At 44.4% G+C, this 19,859-nt stretch overlaps 1 protein-coding gene across 1 annotated transcript in view; it reads left to right on the top strand.

Moving 5' to 3' along the window:
* The window catches only part of LOC147693535 (ecto-ADP-ribosyltransferase 5-like), a 323,762-nt gene that overhangs the window by 81,847 nt on the left and 222,056 nt on the right, over positions 1-19,859 (top strand). Inside the window, exon 2 of the mRNA XM_086933752.1 lies at positions 6,307-6,394. Within this exon, the coding sequence (XP_086789878.1) occupies positions 6,335-6,394 (60 nt within the window). The 5' untranslated portion in view covers positions 6,307-6,334. The remainder of the gene's footprint in view (positions 1-6,306; positions 6,395-19,859) is intronic.

Genomic DNA, 19,859 nt, shown 5'->3' with positions numbered 1-19,859 from the left:
GTTACCAGGTATCCTGAGGCAATCTTCAGCCCCTGCAGTAGCCAAAGCCCTCATTTGTATCTTTACCAGGGTAGGATTTCTTAAGGAGGTGGTATCAGACAGAGGTACCAATTTCATGTCTGCATACCTGAAACACATGTGAGATGAGTGTGGAGTGAACTACAAATTCACTACCCCTTACCATCCACAAACCAATGTCCTTGTTGAGAGATTCAATAAGATATTGAACGGCATGATCATGGGAAACCCTAAAAAACTCAAAAGGAGATGGGATGTCTTCTTGCCATGCCTGCTTTTCGCTTATAGAAAAGTTCCTCAGAAGGGAGTAGGGTTTACCCCCTTTGAACTTCTGTTTGGTCATCCTATAAGGGGATCGCTTGCTCTTGGGAGAGGCCTCTCCATGAACCTAAACAAGATGTGGTTGCCTCTGTTCCAGGATGGTAGAGTACTTGGAAAAGGCATTCAAAAATCATGAGGCTAGCCAACAGCTCTAGAAGCTGTGGTATGACAAAAAGCCGCACTGGAGGAGTTCCAACCTGGGCAAAAGGTGTGTGTTTTGGATCCTGCGGCTTCAAGGGTTCTCCAGGACAGGTTGAGTGCCCCATACCCAATCCTTGAAAAGAAAAGTGATGTCACTTATTTGGTAGACCTGGGCAATAGGCAAGAGGGTTATCCATGTGAACTGCATTAAACTTTTCTGCAACAGGGCTGATGCGTCCATGCTGTTGTTCAGTGATGAGGATCAGGAGACAGAGAGTGAACCTCTCCCTGACCTCCTCTCCTTCAGTCCAAAAGATGGGTTAGTTGATGGTGTTATCTACTAAGAAAACCCTCACTGCCCAACGGCAGGCTGACTGTAGGCATGTCATACAACAGTATGCTGGACTCTTCTTCTTAAGCCCTAGCCAGACGCACTGGTGTGCCCATGATGTGGACACTGGAGACAGCTTACCTATCAAAACAAAGATCTATCGGCAGTAAGCAAAATGCTGGAGTTAGGGGTTATTGAGCCCTCTAAAAGTTCCTGGGCCAGCCCAGTGGTCTTAGTCCCAAACCTCACCACAGGGGGGTAAAAAGATAGATGAGGTTATATGTGGACTATACAGTTCTTAATGTTGTCACTAACGCAGATGTTCAACCCATACCCAGGGCTGTGGAGCTGACAGATAAGTTAGGGGCAGCCAAATTTCTCAGCACCTCTGACTTAATTGCAGGGTACTGGCAGATTGGCCTGGCTTAAAAAGTCAAAGAGAAAACAGCATTCTCCACACCTGATGGGCATTATCAGTTTACTGTGATGCCCTTTGGTTTAAAGAATGCCCCTGCTACTTTCCAAAGTTTGATGGATCAAGTCCTTGCTGGTTTGGAAACCTTCAGAGCAGCCTATCTTGATGACATTGCTGTCTTCAGCTCCTACTGGCAGAATCACCTGGTCCACCTGGAGAAGGTTTTACAGGCTCAGCAGCCTGCAGGCCTGATTATCAAGGCATCCAAGTGCCAGACAGGGCAGAATACTGTTGTATGCCTGGGCCACCTTGTAGGTGGAGGTCAAGTGCAACCCTTACAACCCAAGATCCAGACAATTCTGGACTGGGAAGATTTAACAACCCAGACCCAAGTCAGGTCACTCCTTGGCTTGACTGGGTATTACAGGAGATTTGTGAAGGGGTATGGATCCATTGATACACCCCTCACCGAATTTGCATCCAAGAAAGTGCCAAATAAAGTGAACTGGACAGTTAGTTGTCAAAAGGCTTTTGACACGTTGAAAGAGGGGATGTACTCAGCACCTACTCTCAAAGCTTCAGACTACTCCAAGCACTTCATTGAGCAGACTGATGCCTCTGAGCTAGGGATAGAAGCAGTCCTATCCCTGACCAATAATGATGGCCAAGACCAACCTGTTGCTTTTATAAGCAGGCGGCTACTCCATAGGGAACAGCGTTGAAATGCTGTTGTGAGGGTGCCCTTTGCTGCGGTTTGGTCCCTTAAGAAGCTGCTACCCTACCTGTTTGGGACTCACTTCCTAATCCCAACTGACCACATAACTCTCAGATGGCTAATGTAAATGAAAGGTGAAAATCCCAAACTGTTGAGGTGGTCCATCTCCCTACAGGGAATGGACTTTACAGTGGATCACAGACCTGAGACTGTCCATGCCAATGCAGAGGGACTTTCCAGGTTCTTCCACTTAGACAATGAAGACTCTCTTGGCAAAGGTTAGTCTCATCCTCTTTCGTTTGGGGGCGGCTTTGTAGGAAAGTACCCCTTTTTGCATGGTTACCTCCTTACCTTTTGCCAAATACCTGATGCCAACTTGAGTGGGTGTGTGCTGGGACCCTGCTAACCAGGGCACCACACCCAAATTCTTTCCCAAAATTGTACCTTCATTTCCACAACTGTCACACCTCTGGGCCACATGTAAGTCCCTAGTAAAAAGTACTCCTTGTACCAAGGGCCTTGTGACAGAGAGAGCCTCTGAGGGCTGCAGCATATATTATGCAACACTCCACGATCCCTCACCTTAGCACCCACACACTGCCATTGTAAGCTGCATGTTTTGGTGCAGACCAAACTGAAGAGTCGAGATGGTACACATCCCTGTGTGCCATGCCCACCCACACTGCCTGTGACATGCTTAAGTCACCCCTCTAGCAGGCCTTACAGCCCTAAGGCAGGGTGCCCCATACCACAGGTCAGGGCACAGCTGCATGAGCAATATGCCCCTAGGGTGTATGTACCATTCACATGCATTGTAAATGTAGTGAAGCCATTTTTAGTACATGGGCTGGGAGTTTGTCATTACTCCACTCTGTGCTCCATGATGGTTTTACTGAAAACTGGGAAGTTTGGTACCAAACTTATCAGCATAATAAACCCACACTGGTGCTGTTGGATGTATTATAACATGCGTTCAGAAGGCATCTAAGAGATGTGCCCTAAAGAACTACCAACTTCTGGTGTATTGGCTGACTGGTCCCTGCCAGCCATCCACCACCAGGCAGGTTTCTGACCTCATGGGGTGTGAGCCTTTGTGCTCTCAGAGGTCAGGAACAAAGCCTACTCTGGGTGAATGTGTTTCACACCTACCCTTGGCAGGAGCAACACAATTTGGCAGTGAGCTTTAAAGGTTATCACCCTGTGATGTGCTGATATGGGCAGCTCCAAGTAGGGGAGAGGCCCACCCCCTGCCAGGCCCCACTGTTGACACCAGGACAGGCGGGAAAATGAGTACAAAGAGTAGGAGTGTCCACCTCAGTCTGGCACAACCCTAGGGTCACCAGGAGCTGAGGTGAACTCCTCCCTTAGAAATTCTCCCTCTTGAATTGGAGAATTAGGTCCAATAGAAACCGGGATGTTCCCCTCTCCCCAAAGGGAGGGGACACCCAAAGAGTGTAGACACCCTACGGGACCGTAGCCATTGGTTACTGCACCCGACCCCTGTAAGGCCCTGAAATGTTTTATTTGAGGGCACCCCTGAAACTTGTTCCTCAGATTCGACGGCCAAAAAGAAGAGGAAGGAAGATTATTGATATCAGACCAGGAACTGAACCGCTGCTGAAAGAACCCGGCAAGAACCCTGCCGCCTGTAGCTGGTTCAACAACCGGACCTGCTGTCCTTCCAGAAACCCCACCAGGCTTCCAAGAAACCTCAGAGACCTCCCAGTCTTCAAACAATGTCCAAGAACCTCCCTATGGGCTAGAGGCACCAGTCCCTGTTGTCCACCGGTACAAAGACTGCAACAGTTGAAGACCGACACTTGTGTCAACGCAATTCACTACTGCAAACAGAACCCCAAGACCACAGCAGTAGAGGACTGACATCAGTCATCCAAGAAACCTCAGAGACCTCCCAGCCTTCAAACAATCTCCAAGAACCTCCCTTTGGACAAGAGGCGCTAGTCCTCGGCATCCGCCGGCACAAAGACAGCAGAAGTTGAGGACCAACACTTGTGTCAATGCGACTCACTATTGCAAACAGAACCCCAAGACCGCAGCGATAGAGCACCAACACCCGGATGCAACTCTGCCCTTGAAGAATGGCAACCTAAGCCTTGTACTTACCCGCTGATGCATAACACAGTTTTCCTTCCTTAGGATTGCATTGCACTCTATGGATTACCTGCAACTGTCTATCTTGTACTAGTACTGAATGTTACTGTTTTGAATCGACAATACTATCAAGTATTCCTACAGCCTTTTTGGAAGTATTACCTACCTGTAACTGAGTTCAAATTGGTTCCGAGGAATAAAGTAACTAAAAGTAATATATTTCCCCAAACATCGGCCTGTAGTCCATCTTTGAGTGTGTGTTCCTGCTTTGTATGAGTATGTACACTATATGCATTACACTCCGATAAGCTTAACTGCTCAGCCCAGCTACCACTAAATTGAGAGTAAGGTATTATCTACCTTAATCTCTGCCTTAATTTTGGGGACTCGCTGGACTCTGTGCACACTATACCTCTTTTTGGTATAGCATACAGAGCCGGCTTCCTACATGCTGGAAATGATTTGTACCACATAGTTACACTTGTAATTTGATGCTCCTGTAGAATAATCTTTAAATGTGTTTCACGAGCAAGGACAATGACCTTCCCAAGCTGTTCACGTTAGAATTATGGTAACTCAAGCCTTACCTAGCTGTCTAGGCAGAATCTTCCACCGTAGTAGTAGCAGGTAGTGTTCCTCAGAAGCTCCATGTTGTAGAAGTTTGAGATTTCCTAATTTTATTTGTTTGCAACAGCTTTGTTCTGCTTAATGTTGAATGGTTTCAACTGTGAGAATCATGTTCAATTGTACTAAATGGATGAAATCCTTCATTCTGAACCCTATGTAAGTGTGCTTTTATATGTGTGGTGAGCTCCTTTCCACTGGTCCTAGGAGGTGAATTTATGTCTGATTGGTCTCTCATTTTAAACTTTACTGTGTTCTCTGATATTCTCTGTTTTTAACTGAGTTTTGCACCCTGATTATTGAATGATTAATTGACTGATTGACTGATTGATTTTGGCTGTATTACTAGATTTATGTATGACTTACAATCTGAAGAAAATCGTTACGGTTGAACTCTTCCCTATCTGTCATTCTAGTATGACCAAATGTGTTCTACATGCCTAAAGTGAACTTGTCATTTAAATGCATTAAATAGAAACTGGTCCAAAATCCATATGGGGTTTATACTTCTCTTGGTCCATAAAGTCACCAGCAGTGGAAACTAGATGTAGCGTGACATCATAACCAGTTATTTTATGGCTTTGAAAGAAGGATTCATCACAGTCGTTGGGGTTCGGGCTGCTTATTCCCTAGGGGTCTTGTCAGTCTGGTGGAGCAGGCCAACTCATACGTATCTTATTTTGAAATCAGTAAAACATGCAGAATTGATGTGAATAACACAAATCCTTTGTAACTGTGTATAACAGACTTTAAGTCATGTTTCCTTTCATTGCCCTTGTTTAGATAAGGAAACCTCCAGCTCTTTCATTTGTGGATCAAACTTTTGTAATCTGCATTGCTCGACTGCCCTGCACCCCTGTTCTATGTTCAGGCCACGAGAACTACTAGCTGCTTGCCCTGTGCTGGGAAGGGAGAATATAGGAAATGCTGCTCCAGTGCTCTAAGGGCATCCAAGTAATGGCTCTGTCCGCTTTGTGCCGCTGCCAAGAAGTCACTTTGATGACCGCCATGTTATGTATAAATTGATGAAGAGATACAGGGGGGGATGTAGTGCCAGAATATTGTTGCCAGAATATTGTCTTCCATAAATACTCTGTCCTAAATATCATTTTTGCAAATATTGTCCCAATTGAGGTAATCGAAAACCTACACCCAGTGGCACAATATTTATGTAGGCAATGTTTAGGGCACAATATTTATGTCACACAGTAACAATATTCTGACACAGAAGGACAACAGGCCCTCTCATTGTGTGAACCCCTGACACATGCTCATTATGCTAGCCAGTAAAATTCAGCCCAGACTGGTTTTCCATGATGTTCAAGGTACTCCTGATCCCCTTATCAGCAACTCCAAACTGAGCACTAAATTCACTTGTGGAAATGCTGTCACTGGGCGGCAACAGTATTACCCTAGGGGGAGGGTGGGCGATTTTTCCTCCTAGTTTTATCGCCCACCTGGGAAAGAAGGTCTATGTTTTCCCACTGAAGAGGGTTAAATCAAATTTAAAAAAACAAAATCAGGCTCTGCTAGATGTCCTTTTAAGAAACAATGCAGTTCTGTGATACACAAGCTACTCATTCTTTATTTGAATTTTGATTGTTTTATTTTTTTTGTTTTTATCTGCAGGTAACAGCCGCAACGGATACATTTAACAATGCCTTGGGCTATTTTCTGTGCCCTTCTCTCTGTGTTTATCTCCCTGGGAAATTTTCAGGTAAAAGTTATATAATTAGATGTATTGCAATCATATCTAACAGAAAGCTTGGTGCACATGAAAAAACAATAGCATTGAAAGTCATTTGTAATAGCCCGGGGGAGGAGGGGTAACCCTCAGCATGGAGTAGAGAGTGAACACTTTAACAAAACACTCTGTGTGACATGCGCTATTGGTGAAAACAGTTGGCAATATCGAACCATATCTGACTTGGGATATAACTCGCCATCAACACCGATTGATGACCTATTTTAGATTACATTTATTTCACCGACTGGTCCCTTTTAATTGTGATTGTTTTAAGCACTCTGATTTGCCTCCCTGACACTGCGATAACATATCTTTCAATGACAAATTACATATGGTTATGTTCTGCTCAAAATATAGTAACCTATGATACAAATTCATACACCCAATCTTATTACTGGTGAATTTTAAACAAGTTAGGCCAACCTTACTTTTTTAATAGCTGCTGAACTCACCTTTTCCTTGCTTTTTCCTTGTACGTTTTCTGGTGGGAGTTCTAAAATAGGAATAGTTATGGTGCTTACATTTTGTATGTTGTTTTAGAATGAACTGGCTTTTATGGTTTTATCTATAAAATCGAATAAAGATTATCATGATGATGATGATGATGCATGAACACTTCTTCTGCTGTCAAGATGGTGGGATGCTCTACAAGCTGCTGCTATATGTGTGGACATGCAGAACCCCAAAATCTCAACTCAACTCAATATTTTACCTCTTCTGGAATTCAACTAGTTGATGAATCAGAGACAATGTTATACCTCAATTTCATGAAGCAATGTGTCCCCCCAAAAAGGCACAACCTGCCAACAGTTCAATAATTGCAAAACGATCATTTAATTAAAAAAAGAGCTCACTCACTAAACAAAAGAATAGTTAAAATATTTATTTAAAAAAAATCAAAGATAGTACAAATTGTTTAAATTAAATACTTTAAAGGCTTATCAGCATTTAAAGCAAATACCGAAAAGGCAGACTCAAAAATGATTCTTCGTCCCAGATGAGCAGCAAAATCAATAGAAAATAAGGAAGCATCCCTAGTAGCATAAGAATGATTTTCCCAGAGTTCTCCAAATCAGGGATTTTTATACACTCTTTATTCATATTAAATTAGCAAAGCTATGAACTCGCAATGGCACAATTGAAAGGTTCCTTTATTCTGCAAATCAGAATACCTAACCTACATTTCACATTGCCTTAACATTGAGGCACCATCCCACTATATGAATATTGATTCTGAACATTATAGCCTAATGTGATCCAGCGATGACAGGAAGAAATAGTTGCATGAACAACAGCAAAACATTCTATGAATGAATAGACCACAGCACGCCAGTGGAAGATCCTTGAAAATAGCAACATTTTGTGATCAAGCTTCATCATGATCAGCAAAAACAGGAAATAACAACATAAATGGAATCAAACCTAGCTTGTTTCTGGGTGCCTATTCTCTGTGGACAGCCTGGGGAGTGAAATGAGCAGGGGGAAAGTCAAAGGAGGGGAAGGAGAAGAGAGGAGAAAGCATCTGTCTTTACTAAAATGGAGACAAAACTCACCATGGGGCATAACAAATACACATGTGGGAAACACACTTTAATATATCATTGGAAATGTGTTCCAAAAACAATAGTTTTATATCCGTTTCAAGATATGTGAAATGCCTAAACAGCAATAATTCTAAAGATTGCATATGTCATTGTTGATGCACAAAAATATTAACCTGACATGATCTTCTAATAATACCCCTCTTATTTATTTCATAATCACCAAAACCAAGCATTCTTAAACAGTTATAAAACAGTATCCATCATTTTCTTCTCCTTTAGGATTGATTCCTCCATCATATTCAACCGGTTGCATTCATAGTCTTGGATATCACCCAGCTCATATTCTTCCCTTTTCCTCTCTCATGAGTTTTTTCTTTCTTTGCACCCACACCTCTGAAAAATTACTCCAGAATTTTTAAACAAAAGACAATTGCAGAAATCAACACAGTTCCGTAGGTTAGTTTAAATCTCCCCCCCCCCCATACCTCCCCCACGGGATTTGTACTATGTACTAACGTTGTTAAACCCCTTTCCTGTCTTACTAACCAAGTAACCTACTAATTCCCATAAGCCATGGTCTTCTAAAGCCTTTATCTGGTGTGAGATATTTGTTATATCAATTTTGTACGTCTTAATAACTCTGCAATTATGGGGTATAAAAGTGCAATATTTCCTAACATTTAATACACTGCAAATACCTCCTTCCTTCGAGAAAAGGATAGTTAATGCAAAACCGTTTAGCATTATAATTGTGCTCATAGCAACAAACTCAGAAATAATCTGTGTAAATGTTACTTTTGTGTTGTAAGCCAACCTATTTACTAATGTAGACAGTCTGCTAATTTATGTGTAATTCACAGCAATCCCATCAGGCGGAATGATAGCTCCTAAAATGTTCTAATGCTATCTACCCAAAATCATGCTTTACTCTCTTCAAACAGCAGTTGATAGAATCTCTGTGTGCACTCGAGCGCACCGCACAGCGGATCTTAGCGCTGTTAGCGGAGCCCAGGCACCACATTCATTTTCAATCGCCATTGCCGGCGAGGAAAGAGGCCACGCCCACTCCGAGGCCACGCCCCCCGACCTAACCAGTATAAAACACTGAATAACGAGTGTTTACATTGGAACCTGCTATACTCCTGAGGCGGAAGCCGGGAGCACCTGATCCCTGTTTTTAAAAATTATTATCACTTGTGTCACGTATTACTCTGTACCTTTTTAAAAACTCACGCTGCTCCCTGGCAGTTGATAGAATCTCTGTGTGCACTCGAGCGCACCGCACAGCGGATCTTAGCGCTGTTAGCGGAGCCCAGGCACCACATTCATTTTCAATCGCCATTGCCGGCGAGGAAAGAGGCCACGCCCACTCCGAGGCCACGCCCCCCGACCTAACCAGTATAAAACACTGAATAACGAGTGTTTACATTGGAACCTGCTATACTCCTGAGGCGGAAGCCGGGAGCACCTGATCCCTGTTTTTAAAAATTATTATCACTTGTGTCACGTATTACTCTGTACCTTTTTAAAAACTCACGCTGCTCCCTGGCAGTTGATAGAATCTCTGTGTGCACTCGAGCGCACCGCACAGCGGATCTTAGCGCTGTTAGCGGAGCCCAGGCACCACATTCATTTTCAATCGCCATTGCCGGCGAGGAAAGAGGCCACGCCCACTCCGAGGCCACGCCCCCCGACCTAACCAGTATAAAACACTGAATAACGAGTGTTTACATTGGAACCTGCTATACTCCTGAGGCGGAAGCCGGGAGCACCTGATCCCTGTTTTTAAAAATTATTATCACTTGTGTCACGTATTACTCTGTACCTTTTTAAAAACTCACGCTGCTCCCTGGCAGTTGATAGAATCTCTGTGTGCACTCGAGCGCACCGCACAGCGGATCTTAGCGCTGTTAGCGGAGCCCAGGCACCACATTCATTTTCAATCGCCATTGCCGGCGAGGAAAGAGGCCACGCCCACTCCGAGGCCACGCCCCCCGACCTAACCAATATAAAACACTGAATAACGAGTGTTTACATTGGAACCTGCTATACTCCTGAGGCGGAAGCCGGGAGCACCTGATCCCTGTTTTTAAAAATTATTATCACTTGTGTCACGTATTACTCTGTACCTTTTTAAAAACTCACGCTGCTCCCTGGCAGTTGATAGAATCTCTGTGTGCACTCGAGCGCACCGCACAGCGGATCTTAGCGCTGTTAGCGGAGCCCAGGCACCACATTCATTTTCAATCGCCATTGCCGGCGAGGAAAGAGGCCACGCCCACTCCGAGGCCACGCCCCCGACCTAACCAGTATAAAACACTGAATAACGAGTGTTTACATTGGAACCTGCTATACTCCTGAGGCGGAAGCCGGGAGCACCTGATCCCTGTTTTTAAAAATTATTATCACTTGTGTCACGTATTACTCTGTACCTTTTTAAAAACTCACGCTGCTCCCTGGCAGTTGATAGAATCTCTGTGTGCACTCGAGCGCACCGCACAGCGGATCTTAGCGCTGTTAGCGGAGCCCAGGCACCACATTCATTTTCAATCGCCATTGCCGGCGAGGAAAGAGGCCACGCCCACTCCGAGGCCACGCCCCCCGACCTAACCAGTATAAAACACTGAATAACGAGTGTTTACATTGGAACCTGCTATACTCCTGAGGCGGAAGCCGGGAGCACCTGATCCCTGTTTTTAAAAATTATTATCACTTGTGTCACGTATTACTCTGTACCTTTTTAAAAACTCACGCTGCTCCCTGGCAGTTGATAGAATCTCTGTGTGCACTCGAGCGCACCGCACAGCGGATCTTAGCGCTGTTAGCGGAGCCCAGGCACCACATTCATTTTCAATCGCCATTGCCGGCGAGGAAAGAGGCCACGCCCACTCCGAGGCCACACCCCCCTCCCACTTTCCTGGCTTGAAATTATGTGCATCCATCGTACGCGCAGCGGACGGGCGCAGCGGGCGCGCCTAAGGCAAGCCCGTCTTCGCCCGTCCTCGCCAAGGCCTCGCCTCTCGCCAGACCCCCTGCTCAAAAATCATTCATGTACGATAGTAACCTACTCTGCGCACTTAACCCAGGCCCTAGATGTTACAATGTAGAAGGACGCATCGGACATACCGCGCTTCAATGTAAAAACTGCAAGTGGGTTACACCTGAGCCACGTCCAATCAGCCACAAAACGACCGGAAAAAGCCAAGCTTCACTTACCATCTCCCAGCTCAATGTTAGATCTCTGGTCAAACACCATGCGGAGGTAAGAACGCTTCTAATAGACGACAATCCTGATATTCTGTTTCTGTGTGAAACCTGGTTGAGAGACGATCTAACTAGCATCCCCAATTTAGCATTACCTGATGGGTACTCCATGACAAATATCAATAGGGACTCGAGAGGAGGTGGCATTGCTGCCATCTATAGATCTTCCTTTATCTGCTCCTTCCACAAAGAGAGCATCGCGGACAGTGAATGCGCACGTTTTAAAATATCCACGAGCCCGCAGTACTCTTTCTCGGGCCTGTTTATCTATAGACCCCCGGGGCCTTCCTCGAGATTTATGGAAGAACTCCTTGAGATATCTCATGCTCTAATTACTAGCTCAGCGAATTTTACCATTCTAGGGGACCTTAATCTCCACCTAGACAATACCATGGATGCCAACATCAGCAACTTTTTAGCGGACCTAGCAGCCCTGCAGCTGACCCCACTCGTGCAAACTCCTACACATACTGCTGGTCACCTACTTGACCCGGTGTTTACTAACATCTCAGAAGCCAGAGCGGATGAACCCAAACCCATGGTCTGGACCGACCACTCTCTAGTCACGGTCCATATTCCTATCGTCTCCCGTCCAGTTAAAATGACGCCCACCTCATGCATGAAGCGGCCCTGGCACAAACTTCAACACCTCAACCTTGCGGACAGCCTTGGTGAGCTTAACTTGGAGGGCAGTAACGACATTGAAACGTCGTACGCAGCCTTCCAGGACTGGCTCATCAAGGGACTGGATGCTATCATACCGGCTAAGTGGACGAAAGGGCGTAACACTCCCTCCAACCCTTGGTACGATGACAATTTGAAAAATCTGAGGAAAGCATGTAAGAAGGCGGAACGTCAATGGAGGAAGGATTATACTCTGGAGGACAAAAATGCTTATCTAGACCAGCTCAAAACGTATCACAAAGCCATACGCACAGCCCGCGCAGCCTTTTTCGCGAATGAGATCAAAATAAGCCCCAATCCTACAAAAACTATCTTCAAAATCGTAAAAAAACTACAGAATGGAGATAAACCCGCTTCTCACATCACTTCTACTCAACAATGTGAAGAGCTAGCCACCTTTTTCACGGAAAAAGTAAAGAAAATTTATAATTCCTTCAACCACAATCTTCCAGAGGACATTAATGTTCCCAAGGTAACTCTAGACGGCTCTAGGCTCTCCTGCATACCAGCTATCTCTTGCGAGGAACTAACTAAAATATGCAGGAAAGTAAAATCAGGCGCCCCCGCAGATCCTATGAGGCCAGTATACTTCCAGGGAGAACTGGAATTTTTCCTCCCTTATTTGACCTCACTCCTTAATCTCTCTTTTGCCACGGCCACGGTACCCATCTGTTGGAAGCAGGCTTGGATTACTCCCATTATAAAGAAACCCACCCTAGACCCCTCCAAACCGGAGAATTACCGGCCGGTATCATTGCTTCCATGGGTAGCGAAACTAGCGGAGGCCCACGCAAACAAAGTGCTGAATGACCACATGGCGGCAAATAACATCCTGGACCCTTCCCAACATGGGTTCAGACCGGGTCACAGTACGGAGTCGGCTCTCCTTACCTCTACAGAACACCTGCGGAAAATCATGGATGCCGGTAAAAGTGCCGCGCTGATACTGCTCGATCTCAGCGCGGCCTTTGATACGGTATCCCATGATATCCTACTTCTACGCCTGGAAAACATCGGAATCACAGACTTGGCACTAGAATGGTTCCAGTCGTTTCTCTCGAACAGATCCTTCCAGGTATCTGCCCCTCCATTCATTTCCCAACCCCAAGACATTGGACAAGGAGTGCCGCAAGGCTCGGACCTCAGCCCATCACTTTTTAACTTGTATATGCAACCTCTGGCGGAAGTTGCCAAAAAATGGGACCTTACAATGACATCGTATGCTGATGACACTCAGTTGGTCATCAGCCTCAACGAAGCCCCGTCCCCCGATGCCACTAGATTTAGGGATGGACTGACAGCAGTGGCCAATTGGATGACCGCGAATTGCCTCCAACTCAATGGAGGAAAAACTGAGGTGCTGCTCATGGGTAAAAACGCCAATAACTGGAGTGACCTATGGTGGCCCAGCTCATTGGGTCCGGCCCCCCCCCCCTAAAACTTTGGTAAAAAACCTAGGAGTATGGATGGACTCGACACTCAAGTTCCAGGCTCATACTAAGAAAGTTGCCGCAACTTGCACTGGATTATTGAGAAGTCTTAATCCCATTTTAGGCTTCTTTGACTCAAAAACGAGGCAATTGATTGTACAATCGACCATCCTAGCCAGGCTGGATTATGCCAGTGTGCTACTGTTAGGAGCCAATAAAGCTGAAACTAAGAGATTCCAACGGATTCAGAATTCCGCCGCCAGGGCAATAGTGGGCCTACCCAGAAAGTGCTCCGTAAAAGCTACCATCCACAAACTGCATTGGCTGCCTATGGAAGCTCGCATCCAATTTAAGGCCCTCATCTTTGCTTTTAAAATTCTGAATTCTGAAGGACCAGAGCCCCTGCGCCCGTTGCTAACGCCCTATAACCCCCAACGCAACCTTCGCTCTAAAGGGCAAGGTTTAGTCGAGATCCCCTATACCAAGTTCTGTCGCATAGGAGGTCGTTCCTTCAGACTGCTAGGAGCCAAGTTATGGAATTCCCTCCCCCCCCACATCCGCTGCATCGACAACCTCCTAGCTTTCCGCAAAGCTATCAAAACTCATCTTTTCCCCCCCCTGTAGGTCCTCTTCTTCTTCCCAGTTGGTTATGTTGGTTCTAGCGCCGGGACGCCCTGTTGCTTGGGCAGCTGTCGCGCTTTACAAAATGCTTAACATAACATAACATAACATAACATAACATAACATAACATAACATAACATAACAACATAACATAACATAACATAACATAACATAACATAACATAACATAACATAACATAACACATACCAAACTGAGACCATCATTCATACCATGCTCATGATGAACCTTAGGAAATACTAAAGCCAGATTACAAGAACACACCCATTTAAGCTGCAGGTTGAAATAAACGTACATATTAGACCCCCCTCTAAAAATCGATTTTTCGCCAACCAGGATATCACCACTCACCACATAACTTATTTCATGTTTGCTCTCGCCGACATATTCTAAAAAACCCTCTCCCTGAAGGTTCATGATGTACCACACTCATCTTACCCTCTTTTACATGCTCCATTCTCGAGTTTAGATTCAAATCTGAGGGTCGATATTATTCCTCAGCCGCTATCTGCTTTCCTATCTACATCTCCGTTTTTCTTTATCTTTGTGTTGTGTTTGTCTTTTTCAGGCTGTCAATAAAGCGCCGGGACACTCTTTTGAGTAGCCGAGCGCTATAAAAGACCCAATTAACATAACATAACATAACATTAATATTTCATTCCTCCAAGCTCTCAGAATCTTTGCTCTCCTTTCACTATAGTACCTGACAAACTTTCACTCACCTGCACTCTAACCACATACATACATTCAATTCATGTTTTTAGTATCAGAGTTAGTTTGTGCAATTGTATTAAAAAATGTATCTTAAGTTAGTTTATCCTCTTCTCCCTCGTTGACAGGTAAGTTCTCAAGCAAAATGTAAAAATTTGGCAAATATGTTGGCAAAGACTTATGCTTATTAAAAACGCTAATTAACACATTGCAGGACAACCCATAGGATATCAGCAGCTGAAAATAGATACAGCTTTCACCTGCAAAGGAAGGAATAAAAGTACATATGATACAGTTTTTCACCCCTGTAATTTCCACATATTTACCCATCATATTAGTATAAAGATTATTATTGAAACCACTAGCTAAACTTTAGCTATATGTCAGTGTATTGGCAAACTTATTATGTACTGTAGAAGGTTCAGCTTTGGTGGAAACACATCCCACCTGGGAAATAAAGCACAATAACCCAATTGGGACTATTAATAGCATTATCAAAGATATCTAGATAAAGGTTCACAGCAATGAGGATGTGACCTAATGGCTAGGGCAGTCAACCTCGAATCTGGGGAAGACGGTTCGAATCAAGATCATGTGATTCTGGGCACATCACTTTATTTCCCTCAGCCTAACAAAAATGAGTGTATCTCTCTGTAACTCAACTGGTGCTCATTTAAAGCGCTCTGAAACCTTCTGGTCTAGTTCGCTCTATATAAAAAAAAATTAAAAAATATTTACTCTAGGCTATTTCTACTGGGACAAAAATCTAAATTGTCTTTCAAAATAATAATACATCTTGGTTCTTCTTATTTCACTTTTTGAAATAATAATCAAAAATCAAAACAGTTTTCAAACTTATTTGTTTCAGATTCTTTACAATGTGCAACTAACGTCAGCACTTTCAAATTTCAGATTTGGAGGCCCTTCTTCTTCTTCCAGATTACTTTCAAAGCTATATAGACACTTGTTTATTGTACTACAGTTCTCACAGTTTTCATTGTCTGCTTCTTCTTTTGATACTGATACAACATATGCCCACTTAGGCGAAGAAACAACAAGGGGCCTTGACTCTACTCAGTAAGGCTGAGCCAATATACGAAAACCAACACAAATGCCAATACTGAACACGACTTAACAAACCAATTCAATATAGGACCAATAAAACTAAATTAAAGGTTCCACACCAATCATATTTGAATTCTTAATTTTTTTGCAAAATCCTTTGAATTACTTTCAGATATTACAAAAACTTCAACTGTTTTGCTCAAGTTTGAAGTTTAGACAAACACTTACTCCAACTACAAATAATCACCATAGAGACACCACACTCACTCGGTCATTTCCTACAATCACTCCACACTCAATCATAACCCATTCAACAATCCGAGCAACCTACAAAAAGTTCACCAACCGGTTAAGCCATGATGATTAATTTTTTTGGGGGGAGGCAAAACCAAGAAGGGAACACAGCGCAATAAGCCAAACAACGACAAACTTATACTACAGACTTAAAAAGGCACACATAATAATAACACTAATAGCTTCCACAGGGAACAAGCAGTTATTTACAGTGCACCAACAACAAATTAATTTTCAACACGTTTGTTTGACATAAAACAAAGCTAGTTTGATGCGTTTCGTACCCAATTAATAGCAGGGTTCTCTTCAGGACCAAAAAATCTAAAGGAAACGAGAAACACGTTCTCTTACTAGTCAGGTCACATAGAATAAGCAACCAGCATAAATACAACATCCCAGGTGTTAAACCGGCATATCTTAGTCAAGAATCATAGGAGCCTAATCTGCTCTGTAAATCACCAGTGTGTCTGTAAATTTATATAAATAAAAATGTAACTGTTCGTTTGTTCAAAATCTCAAATCTCTGAAAGTTCTTCACCGATTGCTTTGAAATTTTGACACAACGTAACATCGCTCAACAGCTCATGGAAGCCGATAACTCTCCCAGAGAACTGTTTAGGATTCTTGAAACTTTTGTAAAACCTATGGCATGTATATGCCCAGACGACTTCTCACAAAGTCTATGTGAAGAAGTGTCATCTTATTTTGAAAACAAAATAGAATCCATCTATGGAAAAATCCTAGTATCGCAACCAAACAGCGATTCCCAAAATGCCTCCTCCCTCAATGAGAACATAAACCTTACCTTAACTACATTCCCTCCTATTAACACTGAAGAGCTTGATACAATAATGACCCAAGTCAAATCTGGATCTCCGGATTACCTTATTCCTGTTAAAATCTTAACCCCCCTCCGCACCCTGATAGCCCCCTACATTCAGGATATTATCAACCAGTCTCTTAAAGAGGGAAAAGTACCAACTGAATGGAAAAGAGCAGTGGTGAACCCAATCCGCAAGAATGCTGCCCTCCCATGGACGGAGCTTTCCAACCTCCGTCCTATCTCCCTTCTACCTTACTACAGCAAGATGGCCGAGAAACATGTCAACGCACACCTGTCCAACTACATCGAGGCAGCGGGCGGCCTAGACCACTCACAATCTGGTTTTAGGCCCAACCATAGCACCGAATCAGCCCTTCTGTCAGTGACAGATAACATCAGAATGTCACTTGACAGAGGGAGCTCAGTGATTTTGGTGCTATTGGATTTGTCCGCTGCCTTCGACACGGTGTCGCACGAAGTTCTTCTCGGCCGTCTGAAGGGAGCTGGAGTAGAAGGGACCGCCCTTGCGTGGCTGGAAAGCTTCCTCGAAGACAGACAACAAGGTGTCAAATTAGGCTCCTATAAATCTGTCTGCAGGAAGCTCACCAAGGGGGTGCCACAGGGCTCATGTCTAAGCCCCACGTTATTCAACGTATATGTGGCCCCCCTGGCAGAGATTATTAGATCTCACGGGTTCTCACCAATCTCTTACGCTGACGACACTCAGCTGCTTTTCCCCTTTCAAACCATTACACCCGCAGTCATGCAATCTTTCCAAGACGGTATGAGAGCGGCGGCAGGTTGGATGGCCCAGAACTTCCTCCAATGCAACGTGACCAAAACTGAGGTCATGCTGTTTGGAGGGGCCACCCTGCTCTGGTCCCCGGAATGGTGGCCACTTGAGCTTGGACCTGTCCCAGCGCCTAAACAAACCATCAAAAACCTGGGGGTACGCCTAGACCAAACTCTGATCATGAAAGATCACGTCAGTCAGGTTGCGGGAACGTGTTTCCGTACAATTGGTCTTCTACGGCGTATCTTCCCTTTCCTACCAAACACCCATAGGAAGACGCTGGTTCAGGCACTAGTCCTTGGACGGGTGGACTATTGTAATAGTCTACTCATTTCCGCCAACCAGGAACAACTTCGCAGACTGCAGGTGGTACAGAACACCGCGGCAAGACTTGTCCTGAATGCTCCCCCCCGTACCCCTTCCCGCCCCCTCCTTTCCCACCTTCACTGGCTTCCAGTGCGACAGCGGGTTCAGTTTAAACTCTGCTGCATCATGCATAAATGTATCTACGGGTCTGGTCCCAAATATCTGAAGGATATCTTCCTTCCCTACTCTCCTGGACGCACTCTACGCTCCAGCAACACTATGTTGCTATATGTACCTAAAATAAACAGAGCAAGACAGGGTGGCCGTGCCCCCTCCCTTAAAGGTCCAATGCTGTGGAATTCCCTCCCCTTCCAGCTAAGACAAACTCCTAATCTTCTCAATTTCAGGAAGAAACTGAAAACTTACCTATTCACACAGGATTAATTTAGCCTCCCCTCTGCCTTTTCCGATCTATAGTTTCTGTCTAACTCACCCAGAAGCCACGCGCGGAGATACCCCTTCGGGGCTGATTCTCGCGCGATACAAGACTATAAATAAATAAATAAATAAACGTTGCATTCGAATACGCGCGTGTTTTTATATACACAACGTTGGATTCGAATACGTGCATGGCGAATTCGCGCATGTTTTTAATCAAAAGCATAAACAGACACATAAAAATGTCAATATGCATTTGATAAAAATCTTAAATCTACGAAAGTTCTTCACCGATTGATTTGAAATTTTGACACAACGTTGAATTCGAATAAGCGTGTGTTTATATATACACAATGGTGGATTTGAATATGCGCGTTTCAAAAACGCGCATTTTATACTATAAAGGACGAACAGACCCTATCGATTGGGTTGCTGCGCAACAACTACAGTAGACTCATAGAGACAATAGTCTACATATATTAGGATGGACAGTTGGTGTCAGGATGGCAGACCGGGAAGTGGGTGGAGGGAGGGGGGAGGAGTTGGTTCACTTGGCAACATTAAAAAAGGACGCATAGAGACAATAGTCTACATATATTAGGATGGAGAGTTGGTGTCAGGATGGCAGACCGGGAAGTGGGTGGAGGGAGGAGGGAGGAGTTGGTTTACTTTGCAACATTAGCACGTGTTTAGATATACACAACCTTGGTTTCGAATACGTGCGTGTCCAATACACACGTGTTTTTAATCGAAAGGCCGTACAGACCCTATCGATTTGGTTGCTGTGCAACAAATACAAGGGACGCATATAGACAATAGCCTACATATATTAGGATAGACAGTTGGTGTCAGGATGGCAGACCGGGAATTGGGTGGAGGGAGGGGGGAGGAGTTGGTTCACTTTGCAACCCGAACAGACCCTATCGATTTGGTTGCTGCGCAACAAATTCAAGGGACGCATATAGACAATAGTCTACATATATTAGGATGGACAGTTGGTGTCAGAATGGCAGACCGGGAAGTGGGTGGAGGGAGGGAGGTGGAGTTGGTTCACTTTGCAACATTAGCGCATCAGACCGGGAAGTGGGTGGAGGGAGGGGGAGGAGTTGGTTCACTTGGCAACATTAAGAAAGGACGTATAGAGACAATAGTCTACATATATTAGGCTGGACAGTTGGTGTCAGGATGGCAGACCGGGAAGTGGGTGGAGGGAGGGGAGAGGAGTTCGTCACTTTGCAACATTAGCACGTGTTTATAAATTCACAACGTTGGATTAGAATACGCGTTTGTCAAATACGCGCGTTTTTAATCGAAAGGCCGAACAGACCCTATCGATTTGGTTGCTGCCCAACAAATACAAGGGACGCATATAGACAATAGCCTACATATATTATGATGGACAGTTAGTGTCACAATGGCAGACCGGGAAGTGGGTGGAGGGAG

The sequence above is a fragment of the Lissotriton vulgaris genome, chromosome 8 (assembly GCF_964263255.1).
Source record: "Lissotriton vulgaris chromosome 8, aLisVul1.2, whole genome shotgun sequence".
NCBI lineage: Eukaryota > Metazoa > Chordata > Amphibia > Caudata > Salamandridae > Lissotriton > Lissotriton vulgaris.
The sequence above is the reverse complement of the archived record's forward strand: the minus strand, read 5'-3'. Positions and strand labels throughout refer to the sequence as shown.